Below are 24969 nucleotides of genomic sequence, written 5' to 3' on the forward strand. Positions count from 1 at the left end.
TTACATCGGTTGTATTGCAACACTGTATAAAGCAAATGAACAAGCGCACAATTGTTTTTACCCCTTTATTTATTTTTTATACAGAAAATTGTAGAACTTCCATCAGTGTCTGCTGAACCTGTGAGAAAAACAAACATCTTGTTAAAACGACAGAACTGCCAAACATCATTCAGTCACACAACAAAATGATAAACCTTCTCAGACAAATGCCTCGATGTCTTCAAACTAAGAGGACACTCATCTCTGAGGAACTAAAGCCAGAGGCACAAAACGTGTCTCTGACCCAGAAATCCCCAGAGACGGGCCCCCATCTGTCTCGTCATCGTCTCATCACTGAAGGGAATGTGAACATCAGGTCACCCTAATATAGCGACTGAGCCCAATCGTAGTTTACGGCACAACTACCACACCTAACTAAGTTCATAACTAGTCCCCTGAATGGTGCTTCCTGATCATACCATTTATGCAGTCGGCACTGGAGTTCCCTGTGGCATCACGGGAACCTCAGGCTTGGCTCCCTTCTGTTCAGAAATCGGGGTGGTGGGAAGAACCTCGTCTTTGGGCTCCACAATGCTGACGTGGTCAGGGAGGGGCTTCTTAGGACCGATCTTACCGCTGGGGTCCCAGGGCAGCATGATTTTCACCTTGATTCCAAGCACACCTATGAACAGGTAGATGACAAAATTTAAGTATTATTCTAATCAAATTACATGTCAAATCGACAACCTGTTGTGATTTAACGACTACAGCAGCCTATTTAAGGTCTCACAAGTTTAACATCTAGATTCATTTTTATACAAACACCACATTCAGAAGCCTTCTCAGACTAACGCTTCTAGATCTTCACACTGCTATGAAGAATCAAAGACCGATGTACGGAAACGAACAAAGACTCTTTTGAAACACTCCAAGTCTGGTTTATTTTATCATCACTGAAGAAAGATGTTTTTGATGCCACAGACACTGCTAGATTAAGGCTGAGGTATGGTTCCTTTTTATGCATAAGTGAGGGACAGTGCGCGTGTCAAATTTCATCATCTGAATGGCACCACCAGAAGTTACCTGGCATACAGGTCACTCATGCTCACTCCATTTCTTGCAATAATTAGTCTGACCACCAGGTGGCAACCATGTCCTGGGACCACTGACTCAAGATAGGACAGAAGAGGTATTGCAATATGTCATAATGCACGCACGAGTCAGGACATAAACTTTGCAGGGCGTGCATTTAATAAAAAGTAGCATACCACAGGCATTAGGTGTTTACAAACCAGTAATGGTTTGGTGTCAATGGGATCAAACCAAAATGACAAAAGAATGCACATACAATTAAAGGATTTGAAATTAACAACAGACCCTTCTCAGACAAATGCCTCGATGTCTTCAATATAAAAGGACACACACCTCTGAGGAACTTAAGCCTGAGGCACAAAACGTGACCCTGACCCAGAAATCCTCAGAGACGGCCCCCCCATCTGTCTCGTCATCGTATCATCACTGAAGGGAATGTGAGCTAAACACCACAACAGGAGCCCACCAGTATACAATAAGGCACCACTAAACTGGTCAATCAACGGCTCTTGCCATCTTAGAGATGATAAATGAAAGGTTTTTTTTGCTGTTACTCACCCTGTCTAAGCAGAACGTGACGGACAGCCGTATCAACGTAGTAGTTAACAGGGTCTCCGCTGTGGATCATCAGGCCATCCACAAACTTCATGGACTTGGCTCTCTGACCTCTCAGCTTACCAGAGACAACAACTTCACAACCCCTGGCTCCGCTCTCCATGATGAAACGCAGCACACCATAGCAGGCCCTGGAGAGAGAACAAACACGATAAATTACAAATGCAAAGAAATTCAAGGGATTCAGACACTATCCAGCTTCATAACTATGAAAAACAACATTGCTCGCTTTCTACCCCTCTCAGACAAATGCCTCTTATGTCTTCAAGCAATAAGGACTCTCTGTCTTGAGAACCTGCAGCCAGACACACAGAACGTGGATCTGACCCAGAATCCTCAGACAGAAGGGTCATTTTCCGACTCGTCATCGTATCATCACTGAAGGGAGCTTAAACTGCATGGAAGCAGCCAAGTGCATGTTACGACACTGAGCATGCTGGGAAAGGAGCTCACCTACGGACAGCCAGACCGCCGAGCAGCTTGTAGCGCAGTGACTCTGCCTGAGCGATGGCACACAGACCACGGGTGGCGACCTTCTCAGCATAGAGCTACAAAAAAATAATGCAATAGAACTCAGAATCTATGACTCATTACATGACTTGTGGCGTTAAGTTGTTTGACAGACAGTCACTGATGACCGCAGAAAATAACAGCAAGAAGATTCTTCAAAATTACTCTTTGGGTGTTTCACACGGACAAACATATCCAAAACAATTTAGACTAGGACTAGACATAATCTACCACCATTTTGTTCAAGGTGGACAGTGACCATAAGTATCATCCTACCTCAACACTTCCTTCGGGGAAGCCGAAACGCTTCTGAACCACAGCAGTAAGTTCACGAATACGGCGGCCTTTCTCTCCCAGGACATTCTGAGTTCTGAAAGATGCCAATCGGTTAGTTACGAGTGTGGACGAACAACCAATATCAGTTTGTTCAAGCGCAAATTTCAAGATTTGAAATGCAATGTTCCTCACCTGGTAGCTAGGATGATGATCTCTGTTCTTGTTGGTGTGACACGAACCTCCACGCCGGAGTATCCGTCCTCAGCCAGCTCTCGGGTCAGGAACTCATTCAGCTCGGCTTTGAAGACTCCGTCTGATACAAACTGTAAAACAGTACACATGAATGTCATTATTGCACAAACTGTATGAGAGAATCACTGAATAGACAACACTGAAAGGAAAATAACACAAATTCTTAGGGTTTACATTGAATATGGCACAATAACTATTTAAACAATCACGTCATTCTTTTATGCCAGTACATTTTAAAGTCTTTCCTGTATAAGTGTTCTATTGGTTCCAGTCTGAATTTTTGTAATTATTTATATGTTCAGCAGGGTAATCACAATTTAAAATCTGTGATATTTCTGCAAAGGAAGCTCAATTTTGTGCTACACACCATCTGAAAAGAGACTAACATTTGAACCCCCTGACACTTCAACTTTACATTAAACACTAAAACTTAATGTCGTTTTCTATCCCTCTCAGACAAATGCCTCGATGTCTTCAAGCAAAGAGGACCCTCTGCTTTGAGGACCTGCATCCAGAAGCACAGAACGTGCACCTAACCCAGAATCCTCGAACAGAACCGGTCCTTTTCCGACTCGTCATCGTATCATCACTGAGGGAAATTCACACTGAATGCATTCTTATGGTTTCCATTGCATATGCCACTTAACCTACAAAAATGTTTAATAAAACAATTCGGTTATGCTAGTTAAGGCTTTAATCAACTTAATGCTGAGTAACATCTGAATTGTGACCGACATCTGACATGAGTCTCGGAACACCCGGACACACCAAAATTAAGTGTCGTTTTCTAACAACAACAACATTAAAGCTAGCTTTCAAAAACATACATAGAAAATGTATTTTATTATAAGAATGTTTTAACTAGCATTCTGCAATTATGAATCTAGTGCGCGCGGCGTCTGCTTCATCTGCCATGTTTTACCTCAGATTCGCTGACGCCTGAATCCGGATCAATCGCTCTTTACTGCTCTACAAAACCATCATCTGAACTTTTACAACTATAACGACGGATCATTGTTGTTATACACCGCTCATATTTCTCAACTCTGCTCTTTAATAAGCATGTTTTGGGTGAAATTCGTACCAACCTTTCTCTTCTTAGAGATTTGGACCGCCATCTTGACGGAGGCCGCAGACAGGAAAGGAATGAACAGAAAAGCGGAACAAGATTTATCGCAAAGAATTACTTCCGTATGACCTGATGTGGTCATGGGGATTGTAGTCTTAGCTGTTACACTCTTTACCGACACGGTTTATGCGGCGATATATCTTTGATAAAACAACAGAATTTTGCGTAAATAAATAAAAACAATTATAGCCGTTCGATCAACGCCTTTGAATACGGTTTCATCTGTGTTTTGAGATTACGAGCATTTCATTTGACATTTTATATATAACCTTTGTGTTTTCTAAAAAGTCCAAAAGTGTACAAAACTTAAAATAACACACTCTATGCTATTTTAAATATTTTATTTTATGAAAAACACTTTTTCACTTAAGATTTCAGTCATAACAATGTTCTTGAAATTCATCTTCACACTGCAAAATTAAATGCACTATTATGTTTACAATATACGTGTTAGCAGACACTTTCATCCAACGTATATGAAGCAAAATCAAGTAGAGTCTGCAATGCTATTCTGGATGCATTTATACAAAATAATAAAAAAATCTATATGTGCTGTAATATAGATTAGATTCAGACAACCATGTTAAATTACATTATATTGTTAGAAGGAAACCATGCTGTGAGCATAACATTAAATGCTAGATCTAGGTCTAGTTTAGAAAAATTCAGAGGCCAAATCAACCCAGGTTATGTTAGGATTTAATAGAGATGACCTTACCAATGGCTTATCCAATGGACACAAAAGTTCTGGGCTTTGACCAAACCTTTTCCACCTTTCGTTAACAGCATAAATCCCAACAGATCCATCCTCAAACCCCACATACACAAACAAATTCTCTGACACGGTTAGAGCAGAAATGTTCTTACACAGGTAGAACCTGCCTACAGTTTCACCATCTGTCATACGTATGACTACCAACATTGGCTTTTCATGAAGATCACAGTACGCATTCTGACACTCCTGAGAAGAGTAACATACATATACAACATACTGTCCAGAAACTCCTACATACAGCGGCTTCTGTAGAGGTCCAATGGTTCTTAAAGAGCAGAGCTTACTGTTGGAAAGATCCAAGAGGTTTATTTTGGATGCAGCAACAGAGAGTATGGCATATCCACCATCTGATGACAGTCTGAAGACCTCAGGTTGGCACAACAAAGAGTTTGGCAGCTGCAGTTGATGGCAAACAGTGTCTTCTGTTAACCTCCAAGTGTACAAAGCACCTGAAGCTGAAACAACAACCACAAAATCTGGATGGTCAGGCAGAGGATGAAAAGCATTAACATCTGATTCATCAGGACAACAGAAGCTTTTGCAAACATCACCAGACCAAAGACTCATAGCCAGGAGGTCTCCACCATTCAGACCTAAAAGGAAGGTGCTCTCTGGAGAAATGATGGCATTCTTGAGGTCGGTATGAATGCTACAAACCACCTTTCCACTCGGCAGTTTCCACACCCTAGATGGTCCCTTTTCTGACAAAGCAACTCCAGAATAACCCTTGGGCGTTATTAGAATGTTGACTGCATGACTCCCAGCGATCCTGTAAATGTTTTCCCCACTGTTAGTGTTCCACACATAGATGTCTCCTGTTGCTATAGTCACCAGATAATCACCATCTGCAGAGATAGACATGGACTGCACTGAACCGTGATGAAGAAAGTGCTCTTCTACCTTGCCACTAGAGACCACCCACTTCCACACAAGCTCCGAGCCATCTGCAGAATAACAGCTTTCTCCGTGCAATCCCACCAGCACGGTTTCTACTCTCCTACCTGATTTTGGTGCCAATGCTGAAGCGGTGATGAGGTCCATGTCCCAAATAAGAACATTAGCATTTGTGATGGCTGCCAGGTGAGGTCCACATTTCAGAAGTTTATTTGCTTGACAGGTAACAGTGTCCAGACTCGACACACACTGCCCATTAACACGGTTCCACACTAGCAGAAATGGGCAGTTATCCAGCAAAGCAATGATAAAGTGCGAGTCATCATCCATTATCGCTTGCTTAATTGTTTTACCTTTTGGGGGATTGAATTGGTCAAGGACTTCCATTTGATCAATGTCAATAAATTCTATTTGTTGCTTTTTACAAATCAGGAGAAGGTCGGTCTTCGTGTGGTCTGTGTTCAACACCTTTCCCTTGGTTCTGCGGGTTAAAAGTTTAATCAGAACTGGCTCTTCTATAATCTCGAGGTTCCAAACAAACACGTTACCAGCTTTGTCTACGCATGTCATTATTCCTTCATTTTTAGAAAGAATCATGTCAATTATTGGCAATTCTTCTGGACAGATGAAAGTAGCTAGAAGCTTGTTATTGGGCAAGTCAAATATCATCACAGAGCTTTTCTTCTGTCCACAGTAAATAATATCACCATCTTCTGAACATGATACGCATGTTATCTCATCAGTGCATTGCAGTTGGGCATGTTTCTCTCTTTTAACAAATATACTGACAGTGCTTTCTCTCTTCCACCACACAATCAATTTGTCCCCAAACACCAAAGCACCACCAGGAATGACGTTTTTACCCTTTTCTTGGATTCTAACTTCCTGAGGTTGTGTGTCAACTTTTACATCCCACAACACAAGTTTACCACAATGGGAAGTTAGAAGAAAAGTACTTCCAGAGCTAAGGACACTTGTGAACTGCAACTCGGATGACTGGGGAAGTTTGAAGCCCTCAAATAAGCCATCACCATAAACCCAAGCAGCACCATTCTCCAATACAACCACCACAGAGCCCACATCAGATCCGGCTGTGTGCGTTACCTGGAAAGCTTCTGACTCCTGCAGTGTATGGTGAGTATAAGGGACTGAAGGAACTGAGGATAAAACCGTATACACCTCGTTTTTTACAATCACACCACCAGATAGGCCTTGATGAACACAGTCATCCAATGATGGCAAAACACTCAGAAAAGGGAAGAGTTTGGCCTGAAGTACTGTTGGCAGGTCAGCTGGGTTGACATTCACAAGACAATAAGACGATCGCAAGATGATGTTAAGGAGCTTAAGGTTCCTGTGAGTTTCCAGTTGAGATGCCTTCTCAAGCCATAGGAACAGGTCATCGGACAGCTTTGCAAGAAACGTCGCCTGGAGGTATTCCTGACATGTCATCTGGTTACCTAGCTCATTGATCCTTCCGCTTTTCAACAGATGGAATGGAAGTTCAAGAAGTTTTCTCCGATTGGCACATATTTTTTCTGACACAATCGTGGGAGTGGACTTCCAGGGTTGACTTGGCACTTGTCGGTCAATGTAAATATCTGAAGATGGCGTTTCCGAGTCTTCGTTGATTATCAAACGTTTTGCTGTGCCATTTGCCCAAGATCCACTGAAATAGCATGCCAGAACATGATGTATGCTCTCACACATTTCTGCTGAACACAGGTACCTCTTGCGTACGATCCAAGGGAAGTCTCCGCTGATCCAGAAAAGAACTTGGGTACCCAAAATGTTCCTCAGCACTAGAAACTCTTCAAGGTCCAAAAGAAGACTTTCCACCAAAATCTCAGGCACCCTTAACATAAGTGGTATGCAGTCATCTGATGGAAGGAAAGAGGCAAGAACTTCATCATCACAAGAGAGAACATCAGTCAGTTCAGCCGGGCTCAGGCCATATCTGGCTAAGGTAATGTAGCTTAACACTTTGGAAACTATGGTACTGCCGTGCTTCCACTCGAGATGATCAAACATCAACTCAATGTTATTAAGGACCCCTCGTACCAGACTGTTCTTTGTTACCTCGAGATCTGACCTCCAGAGGCTTGCCTGTTTGTGAAGAAGATGCACATATAACGGAACAGGGCATTCCTTTAAAGCCTGATTCACATACATCTGTTGGCCTGAAGTGATTTTCCTGTTGCTTGCCTGTAGAAGTGTTGTTAGTAACTGGTTACAGCTTTTACCTTCCACCGGTTGTAGCTCGCAGAACAGGGCTGTATCTTGGTAATACGTCTTTAGAGTAGAAATAATGTCAGGCCTGTCTGTGGTGATGGACATGAGAACTTTTACATTTGGAGGTAAAACTTTGGGAAGCCATTTGAAGTCAAGTGGTTCAGCAGTATTTGGTAGTTGGTCAAGTCCGTCTATCAGGAGCACTAGAGGATTTCTGGACGAGCTTGTGGTTAGGAGCCTGTTGACGTTTTCTTTTAGTTGAAGGACATTATTGACAGAATTACTTGGTTCAATCTGTTGACTAATGTCTTTGAGAAGCTGTCTCAGGGAGCAGTTGATATCTATGAAGTTCACAATGATCACAGGATCCAGGTGCTCTAACCACATAGATGCCTGTAAACAGGAAATGCCACATTAGCGTCATAGGATATTCACACAAGTAACATTTCATATTTGTCAAATTTAAGTAAAATAGTTTTTGGGAGATACCTGACTTGCACAGTGAGCCAGCAGCACACTTTTGCCTGAGCACGCTCTTCCAGTGAGTACAAAGGGAAATGTTGTGTTTTTCTCCTCTAGGTATGATTTAACATGATTGATTTCTGGACGGTCAATTCTGTAAAAAGAAGAAAAGATGCAGCGCAAGTCTTTCTGGGCCCATTCATCGCCCAGAGAATTACAACCCAACTTTTCCTTTGAGAAGGCACCGTCAATGAGATGTTTAAGATCCACTTGCAGCTGCTCTCTCAGACCAACAGCAAAATTGAGTCTCATCTCAGGTGTGTAACCATCCCGATCACTGCATTCTGTGGTGGTGGTATACACCAGGGCTTTATGAGAAGCAACAAAACTTGGTAGAAAGTGATCTCGTAGTTTGGACAGTCGATCTGACTGGGCCGGATCCTTTGGAGAGAATCCTCTTGGTTTTCTTTGGATGCTTATTTTATGAACGTAACAAAGAGATCTTGCTTTATTGTTGTTGGAACGGTCTTCATGTGCATATCGGATGTCATTCTCAATGGCTGTTGACACAAAAATCTCACATTAGATCGCTTTTAGAAGTACATCTATGTAGTAATGAGACATAGGGTGACACTGACTTACCCGACCGAAAATATTTCTGAGCAGCGTCATGTGTTATTGTGTCCTCTTGGACGCACTGGGACACGACATCTTGAAGGATCCTTCTCAGCTCACAAAGCATCTCAGAGCAGGTCTTCTCCTCGATTGGATTCTTGGTCTAATGATGAGAAATTAAGGATGTAAGGTAGATTGAAACTTGCTTTTGTACTCCAATAATGTAAAACAAGTTTCTTGCCAGGATAGAATGAGGTTTAGTGTGTTCTGACGGATTGAGCACCAAACAAAATGAGGGAGGTATGACGTTCTCATCCCTCTGGTAACATCTCTCCAGGATTTCACTCTTTAGATTCATGCGCTGGCAGGTCTGCAGAAGACTCTGGAACTCTGAAGCTTCTATCTGCTCAGGCAAACATGCATCTCCGTACTGTTCACCAACCAACCCCTCAGATGAAAGAGAAAACATTCACATTTATATTTGTTTAATCTCAAGAAATGTTGTTTTCAACCCATGTTTGGTAAAATATGGACAAAACCAATTGTTGGGTCATACATTAATCTATGGTGGGTTGTTCTAACAACCCAACATTTTTAAGATTGCAGTTTCATTTATTTTTGAAACAAGTAATTTACAGTACAAGTAATTTACAGTAAAATTAAGTTAAACATTATGATATCACAATCTTTTTTTTAATAAGGACAAACCTAACAGTTTATATTAAATTAAAAATGTCCATATTTTCCTAACCATGTGTGCATGCTCTGAGATTGGAACCTGTGACCTTGGCATTGCTAATGTGATGTGCTACTAGATGGGAAAAAAACTGAACAAGAAATCTGAAAGTAATTTTTACAAACAACAATTTTACCACAAAGAAAGGGCCCAGAGAGTTTATTCTGCAGTTATCCAACATCTGCATGCGTCTCTGCTGTGAAGGCCAGTTGGTGGGATCTGTCGGTTCATAAGGATCAATAACCTGCAGACAGTCAGCACTGCTTAGAACACAATCTGAACCAAATTGACAGTTAACTGCACTTTAACACAAAGGATAGATTAGAAAAAGACATGAACCTCAGTCAAAATGACTCATCACATCACCACAGCTCAACATGGGTCATAGATTAAAAAGACATAAGGCTTTTCAAAGGTAATGGACAATACAGGCCATGCTGTCCCGTATTTGGATCAAGCCCATAATAAATAATTCATTATGTTTTGATTATCGTGGCGACAAGGGGTCTGTTAAATGCTCACTGCACCAATAAAAGAGATACACATTATTTATTCATACGCCTTGATTTCAACACAATAGCTTGTTGCAAAATCATTTGTTCTTGTAAAACAGAAAGAAAAACAAATAAAAATTCTTTGCAGAAAAAAACTTGAACTCTGGAGGAATTGAATTTGTTAAACAGATGTTGCGTCAAATGTTTTCTCACCCTGAAGTCAACTCCATATGTGCGTCTGCAGTATTCTCTCAGTTTAGGGAAGGTCTTCCCTCTTAATAACCTCCTCTCAACCACAGATTCTGAAAGATGAATATACAGTTCACTCTTTACAGGCTCACATCCCATGATAGTTTATTGATCAACACCAAAAAGGTTAGAATCAACTACCTTTTAAATACAAAATCTATGTTATTAAGGCATCTACATTTGACAGCATTGACAGAAGTCATGCTACTTGGCTCTCCCCATCAATTACTGTATAAATACAAACTATTTATTTTAGGCTGGCTTTTTATTTATTTTATGTTTCTAGTGTGTTGTAATGTCATCATTATGTGTTGATTTACATTGTTGTGCTTCATGTGTTGTACAGCGCCATGAGAAAGCAACTTTTAAAGATGCAGGGATTTCAAACTTTATGATGCCAAGGACCACAAAATAAAAACAAACCTTTTGTGTGGGACCCCCATTTCAAAATACATAGCCCTCTATATTTTTAAGTGTAAAGAAACTTTTAAACTTTGTTACATAAATATGATATTATGAAGACAACATATTGATTCTAAACTTAAATAGTTGGCTTTCACTTGGAGAGTAAAAAAAGAACTTTGGTGGGAAAAATCTGTGAAGCAAAAAAGCAGATCAATACTTAACACAATCATAATGTTCAGAAGACTTTTAAATGTTTGTCTTTTTGCCTGAACATTTCTGAGGACCCCTCGCAAGCTTTTGGAGGCCCCCTGGGGGTACCCGGACTTAAATACATCCCAGCTTAAATACACATTTGTGTTATTATGCATGATTCATGTGTCATTCTAAAATAAAGCAGTGTTTGTTTTCATTACCTTTTAAACAAATGCAATAATTTGCTCTGCCTTTGAAACCACTTTCCTCAGAGCAAATAACCTGAAATAATTAGTTTTAATTATTCCTTTAACCAATAAACTGAAAGACCAAGTGGTGCAGAAACTGCTGGGAATTTTGGGTATGTAAAGATTCAATATTTTCAGTAAAGACCGTAAATATTTCCCTCTATAACTAACTACTTCATTCTCTTTCATTATTGTCCTATTAAAACACCACATTTTTACTACATTGGACACATTTAAATGATATAAATACAAAAAAGAAACGAAAGGATAATACATACCCTCTGGGTTGGAGCACAAATACACTTTAACACAAGCCATCCGAATTCTCTTCAGAGTGAAAACATCTTATTTACTGCGTGTGGCCACATAAAATGAACATAATGAAACATTTTGTTCTCCTTTAACAATGTGAGAAATCCACACATATTACTCTGAGAGCGTCAGAACGCTGTTTGTTTCTCCCTCTCTCTCATTTCCCGACAGGAAACATGTTTGATATTTACATGGAATTCTGTGAGAACCGCCCACCCTTTCAAAACTAAAAGACTGAAAGCATTACTTGATAAGCAGTTTATTGTCTAACAAACAATTATTACCATCTGGCCATTGTTATTGGACATCAAAAGCAACAGAAACATATATAAACCTTTGTGCCGCATCTTTTAGATTCATATGGGTAGTGTATGTACAACACAGGCAAAAATCTACTTTCACAAAAGGCTGACGAATAAAGTCAGAAATTGACACACTCATAGGGTAAAAGAGGACTCAAAACTTAAAAAGAATTTGACCATGTGTTGGTTTTTATTGATCAAATATCCATAAAACAACAACAACAAAACAGAGGAACTTTCCTCAATTTTTTTATTTAACATTTGTACACAATAAATACAAATAATTTTACAGCTAATAATATGCAGAAAGAATATTTTTCACCTGTTCTCTGATATTGTCACTGCAGGCAACAGTCAATTGTTGTTTTTCCATCGGTTCTCTAGCAGCTCTGAATGACTTTCAAAATTTAAGAAATGCAAATAAAAACACTTTGAAAAAAAACAACTAGATTATGCCGCTAATGCTATTGAAGAAGCTTCAAAGATGTGAAACTGGCCAAGAAAACTGGGAGCGTCAAAAACAATCCTAAATTTGCGTTGCTTTTGTAGGCGAGAACAGTTTTTGACACGATGGGCTTTAACCTCTAACCATAAACTTCAAAACAAGTTTGATAACATTCAAAAGATCTCAACGAGATCAACAAGAAAATAGGCTGTGATCGAGGAAAATAGAAAACAAAGAGAAGATTTTCCAACATCTTCCGCTCTGATTAAAAAAAGGCTACCGAACAAATGTTTGTTTTTCTACAACATCTCACTCTTACACACTCAAGTTCTTTTCATTATCACCCTGTTCTTGCTTAACAGAACTATGGTACCATTTCACAAAATGGAGCTTTTTTTTCAATTTCTTTCCATCGTCTACATTATGGAATAACATATCTCTTACAAAACTGTGTGGTAAAATTATAACCAATCACACGTACAAGATTAATAACACAACCTCGGGCAGCTTTAGCATTGACGAGAGGCAGCTGGGATACAAAGACCAATAAAACCGTATAAAATAAAGGGTCAGTCAAAGCACTGTGAATCCAGAAAAGTGCAGGGACACATTAAAAGATATGCACATGGGGAACTTTACAGATGATAAATGCATGATGATGTAAATTACAGGCATTTCAATTGTACCAATGAAACGCCACAAAAGAAAAACAAAAGAACATAGCTGCCCCCTGTACAGAGGAAATGCACTTAGGACACAACAAAAAGATTCAAACAAAACGTCTCCATATCAGTCTTTCCGTCACACTTCAGTCTTTTCTGTGCTTGTCTGAGGGAACCTTCACTCACAACATCAAACAGATTCATCCCCATTTAAATACTGCCAAAAAAAGAAAAGAAAACTCATGTTGTTCTGGACAGTGGTGATACAACGACGAAATGCGTTAGGCTGGAAAAAGCACTTTAACTGATATTTGTATATTCATCTGTATATTAATGATTATGTTCCGCCCGATCACACACACTCACACACACACACGTCAACACATTTTCGCTCAAAAACGTCACAACATCCTTAAATCGGTCTCAACGAGTTCTTTTGAGGACTAAATATTAGTAATACGTACAAACACTGGTCTTCATAATGAAAAGCTGAGGAAGGATATAGTTTTGAAGGTTAGTACATTTTTCAGATCAACACGACAAAAGAGAAATATCCCGGCTGGGGGAAGGAGGCGAAAGAGCAGAAAAGAGGAAAGGAACCCGCCTTTCTTCTCTTCGGTCTATCTCTCGTCTCCGTCCCCTCTTTCCACTTTTCATCCAACCGTATGTACAGTTCCCTTTCTCCTTGAGATGTCCCTTCGATCTCACACATTCCTATGACGACAGTAATGTACTGTGCTGTTACACATGAAACACGTAAATGGTTAATATTCCCGACCGACCCCCGAACATTCCCGTCCTTCTGTATTCTCCCGGCGTTCCTAGTATTGCATGTCCGGCTCTTTGAAAAGCCTGCTGAAGGTATGAATGTGCAAGTCTGTCGAATCAACAAACACCTACAAAATCCTCATTTCTACTCATCAGTCTATTTGTGTAAATGCTGCTGTCGTTGAGTGGATTTATGAACTTTGTACAATAATTACGAATACAAGGATTAACGTTTGGCATGAAAGCGCTTTAAGGCACCAAACAGTCTCTGTAGGTGTTTTTAGGAAGAGTGGAGGCGATGCCGTCGAGATGCTGTTCTCCGGCCCTCAGGGAAATAAGGATGCTCACAAGGTGGGATAAAGAAAGCCCCGCCCCTCCAGAGAGCAGTGGGAGGGGTTGGGGGTCAAATGGGGTTGTTCTCCAAATGGGGCGGAGCTCTACACCAGAGTGATCTCCACCTCTTCAGTTTTCTCCACCGGCTTGCGGGGGTGTTGCTTTGGAGGAGGAGGAGCTGCCCGAACCTAAAGACACAGGGTTTGTTATTCGATTGCTATTACCAGAATACAATTTTAAACTGTATTCTTAATTTACGATTTAAATGAGCGTCAATAAAAAATGTGCTTGTCATGAAAGCGATGTAATAATGCAAATAGATCGTAATGCTCGTTCATATTATAAACAACTCTTTTATATCAATCTACTATAAAATATAAAATAATAGTTCATCTTAATCAGATAGTCGATGCTCCAGAAATGCCAGTTGCTAACATTCCTCCAAATATCTTATTTGTGTTCAACAGAACGAAGAAATGTATACATGTTTGGAACAACTTGAGGTCAAGTAAATCTTGACAGAGTTTTCACTATCCCACTGAGGTACATTATTATATATTTTTTAGGGGCTATCAACATCAACGTGTTAACGCATGCGCTACATTTTTTCAGATTAATGCTTTAAAAATATTTAACGCAATTAACGCAATATCCATTTATTCTGTCACCATTGTCTAACGTTACATTATATAATTACGCTCTCTTTCATATAAAGGCCTTTAAACTATTCAGATGCGCGGCAGCGGCAGCTCTTAAAGGGGCCGCGTTCTTAATCGTGCTGCTGTGACTCTCTCACTAAACTTAATCAAAGAACAAAAGAATATAAGAACTCGAGGTGATTTTGTAGCTTTGATAAGGATTCTTCTGTATTTCATGTATTTAGCAGTAAAGACTGTAAAGTGTTTAAGGACGTTTGTTTTGATTTGTATATTTCCTACCTGTTAGACAGGCACACTTATAATAATGGGTTTGATTAGTAGAAACAAATAATATATTTAATAAAGACATCAGTTGCAAAGCCAACAATACTAGAATGTTGGCTTTCATTCATAAAATTATTCTACTGTAAAATTATTCAGAGATAAAATGTGAAATTATTAGAATGTAAAAGTATATTTAAAAACATCGAAGCTGTGTGTGATTAGTTAATAAAAAAAATGTATCGATTGACAATATAGCTTCCAATAGCTTCCATTGTTTCCCTCATCTGTAAGGCGCTTTGGATAAAAGGCGTCCGCTTAATGACTAAATGTAATGAAAATGTAAAATAAACATGTTAAACAAAATAAATAATGTATGTTTAATTTCACTGTACATGTTCGATTAATCGCAGATAATTTTTCTTTTCTCTTGACAGCCCTAATATTTTTATGTAAATTTACAAAATAGACATTCACACAACGAAGAGCCATTCTAATCATATAGTAATCTATAGTTCACATACGGGTCTGAGTTTGCCAGGCCCGGATCCGTCTGGAGTGAGTCTCAATGGTAAGGAGAAACCCGGACTCTCTGGACTTAAGGTGGAACTGTGATCTAAACCAAACACAAAAGAGTCTCACATTTATTTAGAACATTCAGACTCATAGCTGGAGAAATGTGTCTATCTGCTATTGAAACAAGATGTGATGACAGAAGATGGCGACTCGTGTCTTACTGTGAACAGGTGCTTTCTGCAGCACGGGCAGTTTGTGTTCTCCGTTGACGGACGGCGAGCGGGGCAGGGAGGGGGCGGAGCTTGTCTCTGGGCTCATGTACGGACTGCAGGGAGGCTGATCGTATAACGGCAGAGGAGGAAGAGATGAATGAAGCCTTTGACACGGTGACACCTGTGAACAACACAACGTGTGTTTGTGTTTCCCTCAAATAAGATGGAAGCATTACATATATATGGGTTTGTCATAAACCACTAACTCTTCTGGAATTTGGTCTGTTTTGGTATTTCTGTCATAAAACATTTAAAATAGAGCACGATATGTCAACAATTGATAAAGAATTTTTGGAAGCTGATCAGGCACTTCTAATAGCTTCCCCGCTCCGTCGACCAGGCAAAGATTTGGCACATTGGCTGATAACACGCTAATTACAGGAAGGAAGAAACCGCGCCTGTACCGGTCACACATACCAGACATCAGACATAACACTGAGTTTCAATGTTTACAAAGCGGGGAGAGCTTGAGTTTTCTTACTTGCGCGTCCGTCAGCCAGTGAGAGTCTCCGTTCTCCGAGGCCGTCAGATCCTCCACCAGCACGGACGGAAAGACACCCACTCGCCCGTTAAACTCGCCCTCCCAAAAGCCGTCGTCCTCCTGGTTGTCTTTGTTGAGGATGCGGATGATGGCGCCCTCGGGGAAGGACAGCTCGTCGTCTGTCTGACCCTCATAGTCATACATGGCCTTAGCAAAACTCACTGAGAGCGAGACGAAGAGAAAACAAGAAGAGAGAGAGAGAGGTGTTACTGAGTGTGAACAATTTTAAGACACAAGCAAAGATAAACGTCGGCATCAACACAAACACAACTCAGTGTTTATTGTATGAGAGACTCACTGCTGGCGTCTCCGTTGAAGCTTCCTGAGGTCAGCTCGGGTTCTGTGGAGTTACTTGAGGTGTGTGACCGCGAGTCCAGAGCGGCAAGAGACTGCAGCATGCTCAGAATGCTGTTGGACGTGGGGAACTGCAGGTATTTCTCCGGAACGTAGCCCACCAGACCGGACTTATTCCGCGCCTGGAAAAGTAAAAAGAAAACGTGTCCAAAACCTTTCATTAAAGAGTAATCATTACAATGTCCTTAAAATCACGTTTCATGCGGTGTGTTAGGTTGCTGTGTGTGAATGTAAGCAGTCTGCCAAGTTGTAAAGCCGAAAGTGAACCAATAAAGTTATTAGCTTGGGGAAAAAGGAGTCGACTCTGAATCACTCGAACGAGTCGTCTGTCGTTCGAATTTCAAGTCCGGGGGGTGATTTGGTAACAATAACTGCCTATTATTGGAAAACGAAAGTGTTTTTAGACAGTTTATGTACGTAAACTTGTTGTTGGACACCCCATGATCCAAAGTAGGAATCACAAAATATTCCTAATATAAGCTAAAATATTTACTCTTTAATGATAATGCAACCGGTTAGAATGTTTGTATTCAGTGGAGTTCTGAAGGTAAAGATTAAGTGTCTGTTCATGTGTGTTCATGAGTGTGTCCTATGAACGCACAATATAATTGACTTATGGAAATAAAAAGCAGGCGTTGAAGCCGCGTCTGCAGGAGCAAGCATGTGCTTTACCTTCACCCAGTCCTCCATGTCTCCATCTTCTATGACCTCCAACATCTCATGCTCATCGATTGTTAGCTCATCCGGCTGGGAGGACTGAAAGAGAGTGAGACAGTATGATAAAAACCTACATCAATGAAGTTACATTTTATTTATTTACTATTTTTAATTTTATTAACAATTTAATTATGCCTACTGGGCAAACATTACAAAATAAAGAACATTATGGAGCAGAGGTACTGAGAAAATAAACTCCAGGAGGAACACATGCTAATCTAAGTCATTTGTTTTTATTGCTTTTATTTAAAGGACCATCCTGTCATATTAAGCGGCATCTAGTGGTGAGGTCTAAGAGAGGTCGTCACGTCACGCTTCTTTCCCGAATGAGATAAGGTATTTAGGAAAGAGCAGTTTGTCCGTTTAGAGCAGTGGTTCTAAACAGGGGGGCCTCAGGATGACTAATAATTCCACAATGAGACAAAACGAGCATTGAAATGCATTTTTAAAAGACTAAAACACAAGGATGTGTCCCTTTTTATATTGAATCTACATTTTTCCAGTAAATGTCAAGCTCTGAAATATTTTACTGGGTAGAGTTTCCAGATTTTTGGTTCGGGCTACTGTAGAAACAACATGGTGAATTCCATGCAAGGGGACCTGCGGTGTATGTAGATAGAAATAGCTCATTCGACGATAACAAAACATAAGGCTTCATCATGTTAGGTCTCTTTATACACCTCCGAAGACATAGTTATGTATGTTACACAGTGTTGCCACAGTTACTTTGAAAAAGTAATCTGATTACTGATTATACCTCTAAAAAGTAACTTAGTTACTTTACAGATGACTGGATTTTAAAAGTAACTACACCCCCGCTGCCTCAACATAAAATGACAATCGGATATGCCAAAACTCACTTTATTGGAAGTGTATTTTTAACAGTAATGTCAACAATGTTTCTGCCCGACCAACTTCTTCAAGTCTCCCCCACTTACTGGTTTTGCACCAGAGTCCAGCATTTGGTGGTGGGGGACCTGCTGCTCTCTGCTTCACACCACCTGGTGGGACTTGCTCTGTAAATTGAACTGTGCAGTGCTGCGACTCTAATTGTTTCTTCAAATTTGCCGTAGTGTTTTTGAAGCTAGATAGCACTTAGTCGCCAGCACAGAGAGTACAACAAACTTTAATATTGTCATCTAGCGGACACAAACTTGTGACTGTATTTACAGCTAGAAACGCGCATCTCTCTCCTCCCTCCCATTGTTGTTAACGTTTGTGTCGCTGTGTGGTAGGGGCTTTTACACGTGAATTGTCCTCATGCTGAAAACGTGACTTGTCGCATAATGCTACGTGACTTCACTCCCTGAGTTGCAAGAAGAAAGCAAAAAATAAATAGTTTTACTAAGGAAAATGACAAAAATAGTAACGCACAGTGACTTGGATAAATAACTTTAATCTGATTAATGGTTTGGAAATAGTAACGCGTTAGATTACGCGTTACTGAAAAATGTGGTCAGATTAGAGTAAAAAAATCCTCCAAAAAGTCACACACTGGACCTTTAACATGAATGCTGTTAAATAGCTAAATGTATTGGTAGCATTTGGAAATTTATAATATTTGTCTATTAAATCTTCTATATATTCTGTTACAGACACACCGAGTGACCTGTACACATCTAAAGAATCACAGACCCGAAAAACAGGACGCAATTGTATTTTCAATCAGGTGCCATTCAGTCCATTTGACAAGAATCAATGCCATACATCTCATTCAAAGGCTTTTCAGTATTTTAAATGTAAGAGTGAGTAATGTTTCAGAAAGTTTCACGTTTCAAATGAATCATGTGAGCAAATCCACGACAACAGGGTATTTAAAACAGCATCATGTTTGTGAAGAAAGACTAACAGGGTTTATATGAACCTTGGCATCTTCTCTTACCTTGTAGGAGTAGAGCACCTTACATGTGAGCGGATAGTTCCTCAAGGTCCCTGAAGGACTTGAGCTGCTGTCGTCATGTGTTTCCATGTTCTCCTCTAGTTCCTCTCCTTCCTCTCGCTCCAAATCCACCGTGGTCTACAGAAACAAATGCCACTTTGACTAGGGTAACAAACTATTTGCACTCGCTTAAAATGAGGCAAACGTTTCACAGGTTGAAAGCAGGCAGGTGTGTGGAAAGCAGGTCATTTCATTGGTCAGGAGCTGATCAGCTGACAACAGTCCCCTTGAGTATAAACGTGGCATCAGAGCGTTGATCACAGGCACCGGAAACTCATACCTGTGACCATTCAGAGACATTATGCCTGTCCAACATAACCGGCTTTGATTGGCTCGAGACTGTGAAAGAGGGTTGAAAACAGATCGCAAATCATCGAAGGTCAGCTGACATTAGCCACACCCACCGCTGACATAAAACACCACCGAGATTAGAGGCTGTGGGAGAACACTGTAAGGTCATTGTTATCTTAAAGCCTGTGGATAATATTTCTATTTTCTGCACTTGTCCTCCATAGACAGCAGCGGGAAAACTACTTTTTATTTCCGTGCATTTCTCCCGCTTTCTTCAGTCTAAAATACACCCTTCTTAAAGGGACAGTTCACCCCAAAATTAAAATTCTGTCATCATGTACTTCTATGTTTTGATAAACACAAAGAAAGATATTTTGAAGAATGCTTGTTACCAAAATGTTGTTAGCCACCATTGACTACCATAGTAGGAAAAAGGACAAAGGTAGTCAACGATGACATTCTTCAAAATATCTTTTGTGTTCAACGGATCAAAGAAAGGCATAAAGCAATTTTCCAACTATGGTAGTAAAAGCCTTCTTCCAAATATTTTTCTCTGTGTATATCAGAACAAATAAATTTAAACAGATTTGGAACCACTCAAAGTCGAGTAAATGATGACAGAACTTTCATTTTAGGGCGAACTATACTTTTAACTTTTCTTATATTCCCTTCTCTCTCTTTCTCTCTCTACATTTGACACTTTTTTACATTTAGGCCTTTTGGTAGATTATTTAATTCATTCAAACTATATATTGTGAACTATTAAGCGCTCATTGGGAAACGAACACCTTCCTAATGCAATGCTCTTCAGATGCATCTCACTTTCTCGGTCTCTTTCTCTTCATCTTTGTCGCTCGTTCTTGACTCTGGTACCCAGGTATAGTTCAGAGAGAAACAACATGTCTTTTATCATTTACTCATCCTAATGTCACTCCAAACCCATCTGACTATCTATCTTCTGCAGAACACAAAAGAAGATATTCTGAAGAATGTTGATAATCAAACAACACTAAACCCCACTGACTTCTATTGTATGAACACAAGATATCTACTATGAAGAAATAATTATTTATCCTTTACTCATGCTTCACTCTCAGGCTACACCACTGGTCAGATTGAAGATTGTCAAAACAAAAAAGAAAATGTTGTTCACCCCATAATGTGTAAATGAGGTACTCACTGAAAGAGAGAGGTCGTGGGTAGTGAGGGTGGGCAGCGATGCCCAGCGTTCATTCTCTAACTCCTCCATCACCTGATTCATGGCACTCTTTAACCATGTGTCTACTGAGACGCCCACCTGCCGCAGAAGATCCAGACGAGCTTCAGCCTTCAGCTTTACCGTCTGAGAGAGAGAGAGAGAGAGAGAGAGAGGGAGAGGGGGAGAGAGAGTGAGAGAGAGAGAGAGAGAGAGAGGGAGAGAGAGAGAGAGAGGGAGAGAGAGAGAGAGAGGGAGAGGGAGGGAGAGGGGGAGAGAGAGTGAGAGAGAGAGAGAGAGAGAGAGAGAGAGGGAGAGAGAGTGATTGAGTGTGTGAGAGAGTGAGAAAGAGTGAGTCAGAAAGTGAGAGAGATAGAGTGAGTGAGTGAGAGAGTGAGAAAGAGAGAGATGACTCTGTTTTAATCAAAGGGGCTGATATCATAAATGTTTTATTTTTGTTTAAAAAAAAGAAAGCAATATGAAAATATGTTTTAAAGGCACTAATAAATTATACTTAAAAGGAAACTAGCCATTATTCACACAATTATTTCCTCCCTGGAAACAAAGTTATTTTCAATTAAGGAAATATTATCATAAACAATGAAAGTATTTTCATGTCACGAAGCAAAAAATAATAACGTCCTTAATAATAATGTAATTTCTGTGCCACTATTTGTCGCAGGCTAACGGATCTTAATGTTGACTCTGGAGATTAAACCGGCATAAATTCTTAATTTAAAAACTTAATTTTCATTATGGAAAATATCGACATTTCTTTTGACTTTGGGTGAAAGTCATGAAAGTTATGTTCAGAGAGGGAGAATAATGGATGAGAGGAGACTGCTGGGAATGCGAGCGTCTCATCATCAGAGCTCCACACACATGCCGGAGAGCTTTTCTCCATCACTGTTCTCATTAACAAACCATCAGTGTGATCTCAGAGGAGCCTACAGGTGTCCACACACCAACAACACTTCAGCAATTCTCATTATTTACACAGATGCAAATCAACATTCTGAAGACTCATCAATTTCCAACAATGAGCTTTGCTTTGTAAACCAAAACTTCATTTTTGAGCAATTCTAAAGGGAAGAAAACAATTAAAGACCAATTATAATTGTTATATCTGTTGACTAACTCAAACTATTTAAAGTGGAAGATTTTCTGTAGTTTGGAGCCGAACTTCACGTTCCATTGCTTATTCTGTCTGTTGTTTTGCTCTCGTTTTCCCATCAGCTCTTAATGGGGCTGTTAAATATTTAATGATCTGTAACAACTAATGGTGAATTCAGGCAATGTGGCTGCAGGAGATTCAAGATCAAAAAAGAAAGATAGTGCTTTATAACACCATCAGGATCTGCTTTATTTAGTTTATTAATTTTAGTATCAATGTCATTCATAACTTCCCAGAGCATAATTTCCACAGAAATAAAAATACTGCTAATTCATAACCTACAAATTGTTTCAAACCTATGTGTTGACTGGAGCTGAAGATCCTTTTTCATACAATGTAAGCATATGGTGGCTGGTCAAGCAGAAACAATAGGATAATAATAATATATTTAAGATATGCAGACATCAAATAAATAAAGCGGAGAACTCATAAGACAGAAAGTCTTAAAGGTTTGAATTAGCATAAGAGGAAGTAAATGATGACAAATATAATATATAAGTTTATAATATAAGCTTTGATGGAGGTCACAGGCAGGGCCAGAAGAGGGCGCTGTGGCTGCTGAAAGTGATGGGTGCGAGGAGGACAGGATATTGTAGAGACGTATTGATCATGAAAAAGAGTCTGACAGCCTGACTCTGACCTGATCGATACAGAGATGTTTGGAACAAAACTACTTTGTGCCTCTCTTTTTATACTCGGATACACTTCTTTACACAAAATCCTTTGGACATATTTTTTGGGCAGGCATTTTGTACTCAACGTATTTACCAGAAAGCATAAATCAACATGAAACATTCGCATGATATTTTCACTCTCTGTGACTGATTTTGAGGTGAACAGACGTTCAAAAAAAGATCACACATTATAAATATTAATAAAAACGATGAAAATGAAAGATATTGATATAAATTAATAATGAGCAATAAGACTAAGAATGCACAAGTCAATTTTGATGTAATTTTGTTGTTTTGCAGGTAAAGTCGCACACACACACAAACACACACCTCTGCTTTACGGATTTTTCTTTGGCTTCCTCTATTCGGCATTCCAGCTCATTCCGGCTCTGTTCTGTTGTCGGAGTCCCGAGCGTCTCACACTCGTCAAGAGTCTGTCAATAAAAAACAAAGGACTGTAAAACAGCTCAATAAATTTAACTCATTATGCAAATAATCTACAAAAATATCACCAGAACACATTTACTGCTCATCTAACAATGAAAGCGAACACGAGCTCAGTATTTCTTACTAATTCTCCTTCGTGAATCATAATCAAAACTACAACTTTCTCAAAAATGTATAACACGTGTAAATAATATTTTCTGGGTATGTTTCAATGCAAAAATCACAAAGGCAATCAGGTCTTATTTTGACACATTTGTATAACAATGAATGAGACCTTTGTCAAAAAGTGAATATTACTGTACCAGTTAATGAGAATCAAATGAGAAAACTGATAGATACAAAACACAACTCAAAAGTAAAATGTCTGCATTACAGTATGTGAGAACCTGCTCAACTGTCATGAACGGTTTACTTTTTTAACGCAACCTATCTATTTTCATTATTATTTTGAGGTGAACTGTAATCTGCAGAGATGTCGGGTTTATTTAATGATAGTGAGATTTATTCTGATAACAGTGTATGTATTTGTCTTTCATTAGCGTTTGGGTGTCAACAGTACCTGTAATAAATGTTTTCAACATTGTGAGATTCATCAACATACCCATATTACCATTTAAGTGTGTGTGTAAATGGTTTTATTTTGAAGTTTTGATCGTGATGTCATCTGGATGTGTGTATGACGTGGCGCCTCTCACCCGTTTGTAATGGATGACGTTTTTGTGTTCGCGGGCCACCCGCGTGGCCCATTTCCTCGCCTCTTTGTTGAGACTGTGTTCTTCGGTGGTGCCCGTCTCCGACTCCAGCTGCCGACTCTGAAACACACGGAGGACCGGTTACCACGGCAACACACACCTGCCTGAATCGCAGGTCGAAGATCAGACCCGCCAGTCTGAACTCATTACATTTACAATTAAAAATCCAGAAGAAATGCAGAGAGCTTAGACTGTTTTACCCTCTCTTATACAAAACTGAATCACAATATTTAATCAGTTTTAATTAAAACAAATGAACTCGACTGGATTATCAGAAGTTTAACAGTCTTAAATGTCAGTCTTGAGGACACAATGCTGTATAATTCTTTTATCCAAAGATAACAATTTTTTGGGGTAGGTTGTATCTCATGACTTCAAGGAAAAGCTTTAGGAAAATTAACCAAGGTTTTACTATAGTAAAAATTAAGAGTTTGGTTCAAAATGAGATCTTTAAAGCACGATATTATGTTTTTATTGTGTTTTATTGTATGAGTTAGCTGTATTTTTTGGGTTATTATGGCTTAAATCAAAATCTAATTTTGCAACCAAACTCTTTAAATGTAGTAAGCATGTTTGGCAGATTGATTTCTATTTCTATTACAGTAGTTTAATGCCAATACCATGGTGAAACTATGGTGATTATGGTGAGACCATAGTCAATTTACGATTAATATGATTTTAATACAAATTAAAACAAAAAGTATGTGTTTTATAGTTACACAATGGTTAATAGTCAAGCTACGCTGTCATTCTTCAGCAAGAATAACAAAATGAATGATGCAACGTGCACACGTGTAGACGTGTGTGTTTATTTGTCGCGAGCCTGACGGCACGTCAATACAAACTCATTTCAATCACGTTAACGGAGGAGTCACTACTCAACGCTGCCGCATCAATCTGATGTCAACATCAGCTGACAGACGCTTCTTTAAAACAAATACATGCACACAGACTCTCCTGTTGAGCCGTGCTCTCGACTTCCTGTTTTCCTTCTCCGTGCCCCCTAAGGCCAACGTGCTGTGCATGCTGGGAAGCCCGAGTCCGCTGGCAAAAACACATGACAGTGTGCAGGCCTCCATCTGTTTGTGTAGCGCTCACTTAAGGCCTAATCAATCCCATGTGTCTCTGCTGCAGACTCACGGTGAGATGCATTCTGGGAGATGGACGATGCTTTCTGCATAGGTGGAAAATCTGAAAGCG

At 39.7% G+C, this 24969-nt stretch overlaps 3 protein-coding genes and 4 non-coding genes across 7 annotated transcripts in view; all 7 read right to left on the reverse strand.

The window, feature by feature from the left end:
- Positions 1–51: 51 nt before the first annotated feature.
- Positions 52–3945, reverse strand: rps3 (ribosomal protein S3). The gene is made up of 7 exons (XM_056766656.1): positions 3813–3945; positions 2665–2795; positions 2473–2566; positions 2140–2234; positions 1630–1817; positions 459–661; positions 52–118 (listed from the first exon to the last, which is right to left on the reverse strand). Exons 1-6 carry the CDS (start codon positions 3933–3935, stop codon positions 462–464), a joined length of 831 nt encoding a protein of 276 aa, XP_056622634.1. The 5' UTR covers positions 3936–3945; the 3' UTR covers positions 52–118; positions 459–461.
- On the reverse strand, positions 194–339 carry LOC130436197 (small nucleolar RNA SNORD15). The gene has a single exon (XR_008909031.1). It is a non-coding gene; the product is annotated as a small nucleolar RNA SNORD15 (small nucleolar RNA).
- LOC130436199 (small nucleolar RNA SNORD15) lies at positions 1357–1503 on the reverse strand. Its single transcript, XR_008909033.1, has one exon. It is a non-coding gene; the product is annotated as a small nucleolar RNA SNORD15 (small nucleolar RNA).
- Positions 1923–2070, reverse strand: LOC130436198 (small nucleolar RNA SNORD15). Its single transcript, XR_008909032.1, has one exon. It is a non-coding gene; the product is annotated as a small nucleolar RNA SNORD15 (small nucleolar RNA).
- On the reverse strand, positions 3172–3319 carry LOC130436196 (small nucleolar RNA SNORD15). The gene has a single exon (XR_008909030.1). It is a non-coding gene; the product is annotated as a small nucleolar RNA SNORD15 (small nucleolar RNA).
- A 305-nt stretch (positions 3946–4250) lies between the features above and the next one.
- Positions 4251–11600, reverse strand: LOC130435127 (NACHT and WD repeat domain-containing protein 2). Its single transcript, XM_056765463.1, has 7 exons — positions 11434–11600; positions 10275–10363; positions 9704–9811; positions 9073–9279; positions 8859–8994; positions 8244–8776; positions 4251–8147 (listed from the first exon to the last, which is right to left on the reverse strand). The coding sequence occupies exons 1-7, from the start codon at positions 11471–11473 to the stop codon at positions 4509–4511; spliced, it is 4752 nt and encodes a 1583-aa protein (XP_056621441.1). The 5' UTR covers positions 11474–11600; the 3' UTR covers positions 4251–4508.
- A 401-nt stretch (positions 11601–12001) lies between these two features.
- Positions 12002–24969, reverse strand: part of LOC130435372 (F-BAR and double SH3 domains protein 2) — a 55693-nt gene continuing 42725 nt past the window's right edge. Inside the window, 11 exon segments of the mRNA XM_056765954.1 lie at positions 12002–14165; positions 15422–15513; positions 15635–15806; positions 16167–16387; positions 16525–16702; positions 17253–17336; positions 19180–19314; positions 20708–20869; positions 22901–22917; positions 22920–23004; positions 23713–23829. Of these exon segments, the coding sequence (XP_056621932.1) occupies positions 14082–14165; positions 15422–15513; positions 15635–15806; positions 16167–16387; positions 16525–16702; positions 17253–17336; positions 19180–19314; positions 20708–20869; positions 22901–22917; positions 22920–23004; positions 23713–23829 (1347 nt within the window). The 3' untranslated portion in view covers positions 12002–14081.

Source organism: Triplophysa dalaica, chromosome 14 (assembly GCF_015846415.1).
Source record: "Triplophysa dalaica isolate WHDGS20190420 chromosome 14, ASM1584641v1, whole genome shotgun sequence".
In the NCBI taxonomy this organism is placed as follows: domain Eukaryota; kingdom Metazoa; phylum Chordata; class Actinopteri; order Cypriniformes; family Nemacheilidae; genus Triplophysa; species Triplophysa dalaica.

What these genes read in the sequence shown, in the direction of transcription:
- rps3 (XM_056766656.1), bottom strand. Translation starts at nt 3,935, where the DNA reads ATGACCACATCAGGTCATACGGAAGTAATTCTTTGCGATAAATCTTGT. An exon ending in ATCATCATCCTAGCTACCAG is followed by an intron (nt 2,567 to 2,664) that starts GTGAGGAACATT and finishes GGCATCTTTCAG; the next exon opens with AACTCAGAATGTCCTGGGAG. An exon ending in TCCCCGAAGGAAGTGTTGAG is followed by an intron (nt 2,235 to 2,472) that starts GTAGGATGATAC and finishes ATTTTTTTGTAG; the next exon opens with CTCTATGCTGAGAAGGTCGC.
- LOC130435127 (XM_056765463.1), bottom strand. Translation starts at nt 11,473, where the DNA reads ATGGCTTGTGTTAAAGTGTATTTGTGCTCCAACCCAGAGG. An exon ending in CTCTGGGCCCTTTCTTTGTG is followed by an intron (nt 9,280 to 9,703) that starts GTAAAATTGTTG and finishes CTTTCATCTGAG; the next exon opens with GGGTTGGTTGGTGAACAGTA. An exon ending in CTAAACCTCATTCTATCCTG is followed by an intron (nt 8,995 to 9,072) that starts GCAAGAAACTTG and finishes TCTCATCATTAG; the next exon opens with ACCAAGAATCCAATCGAGGA.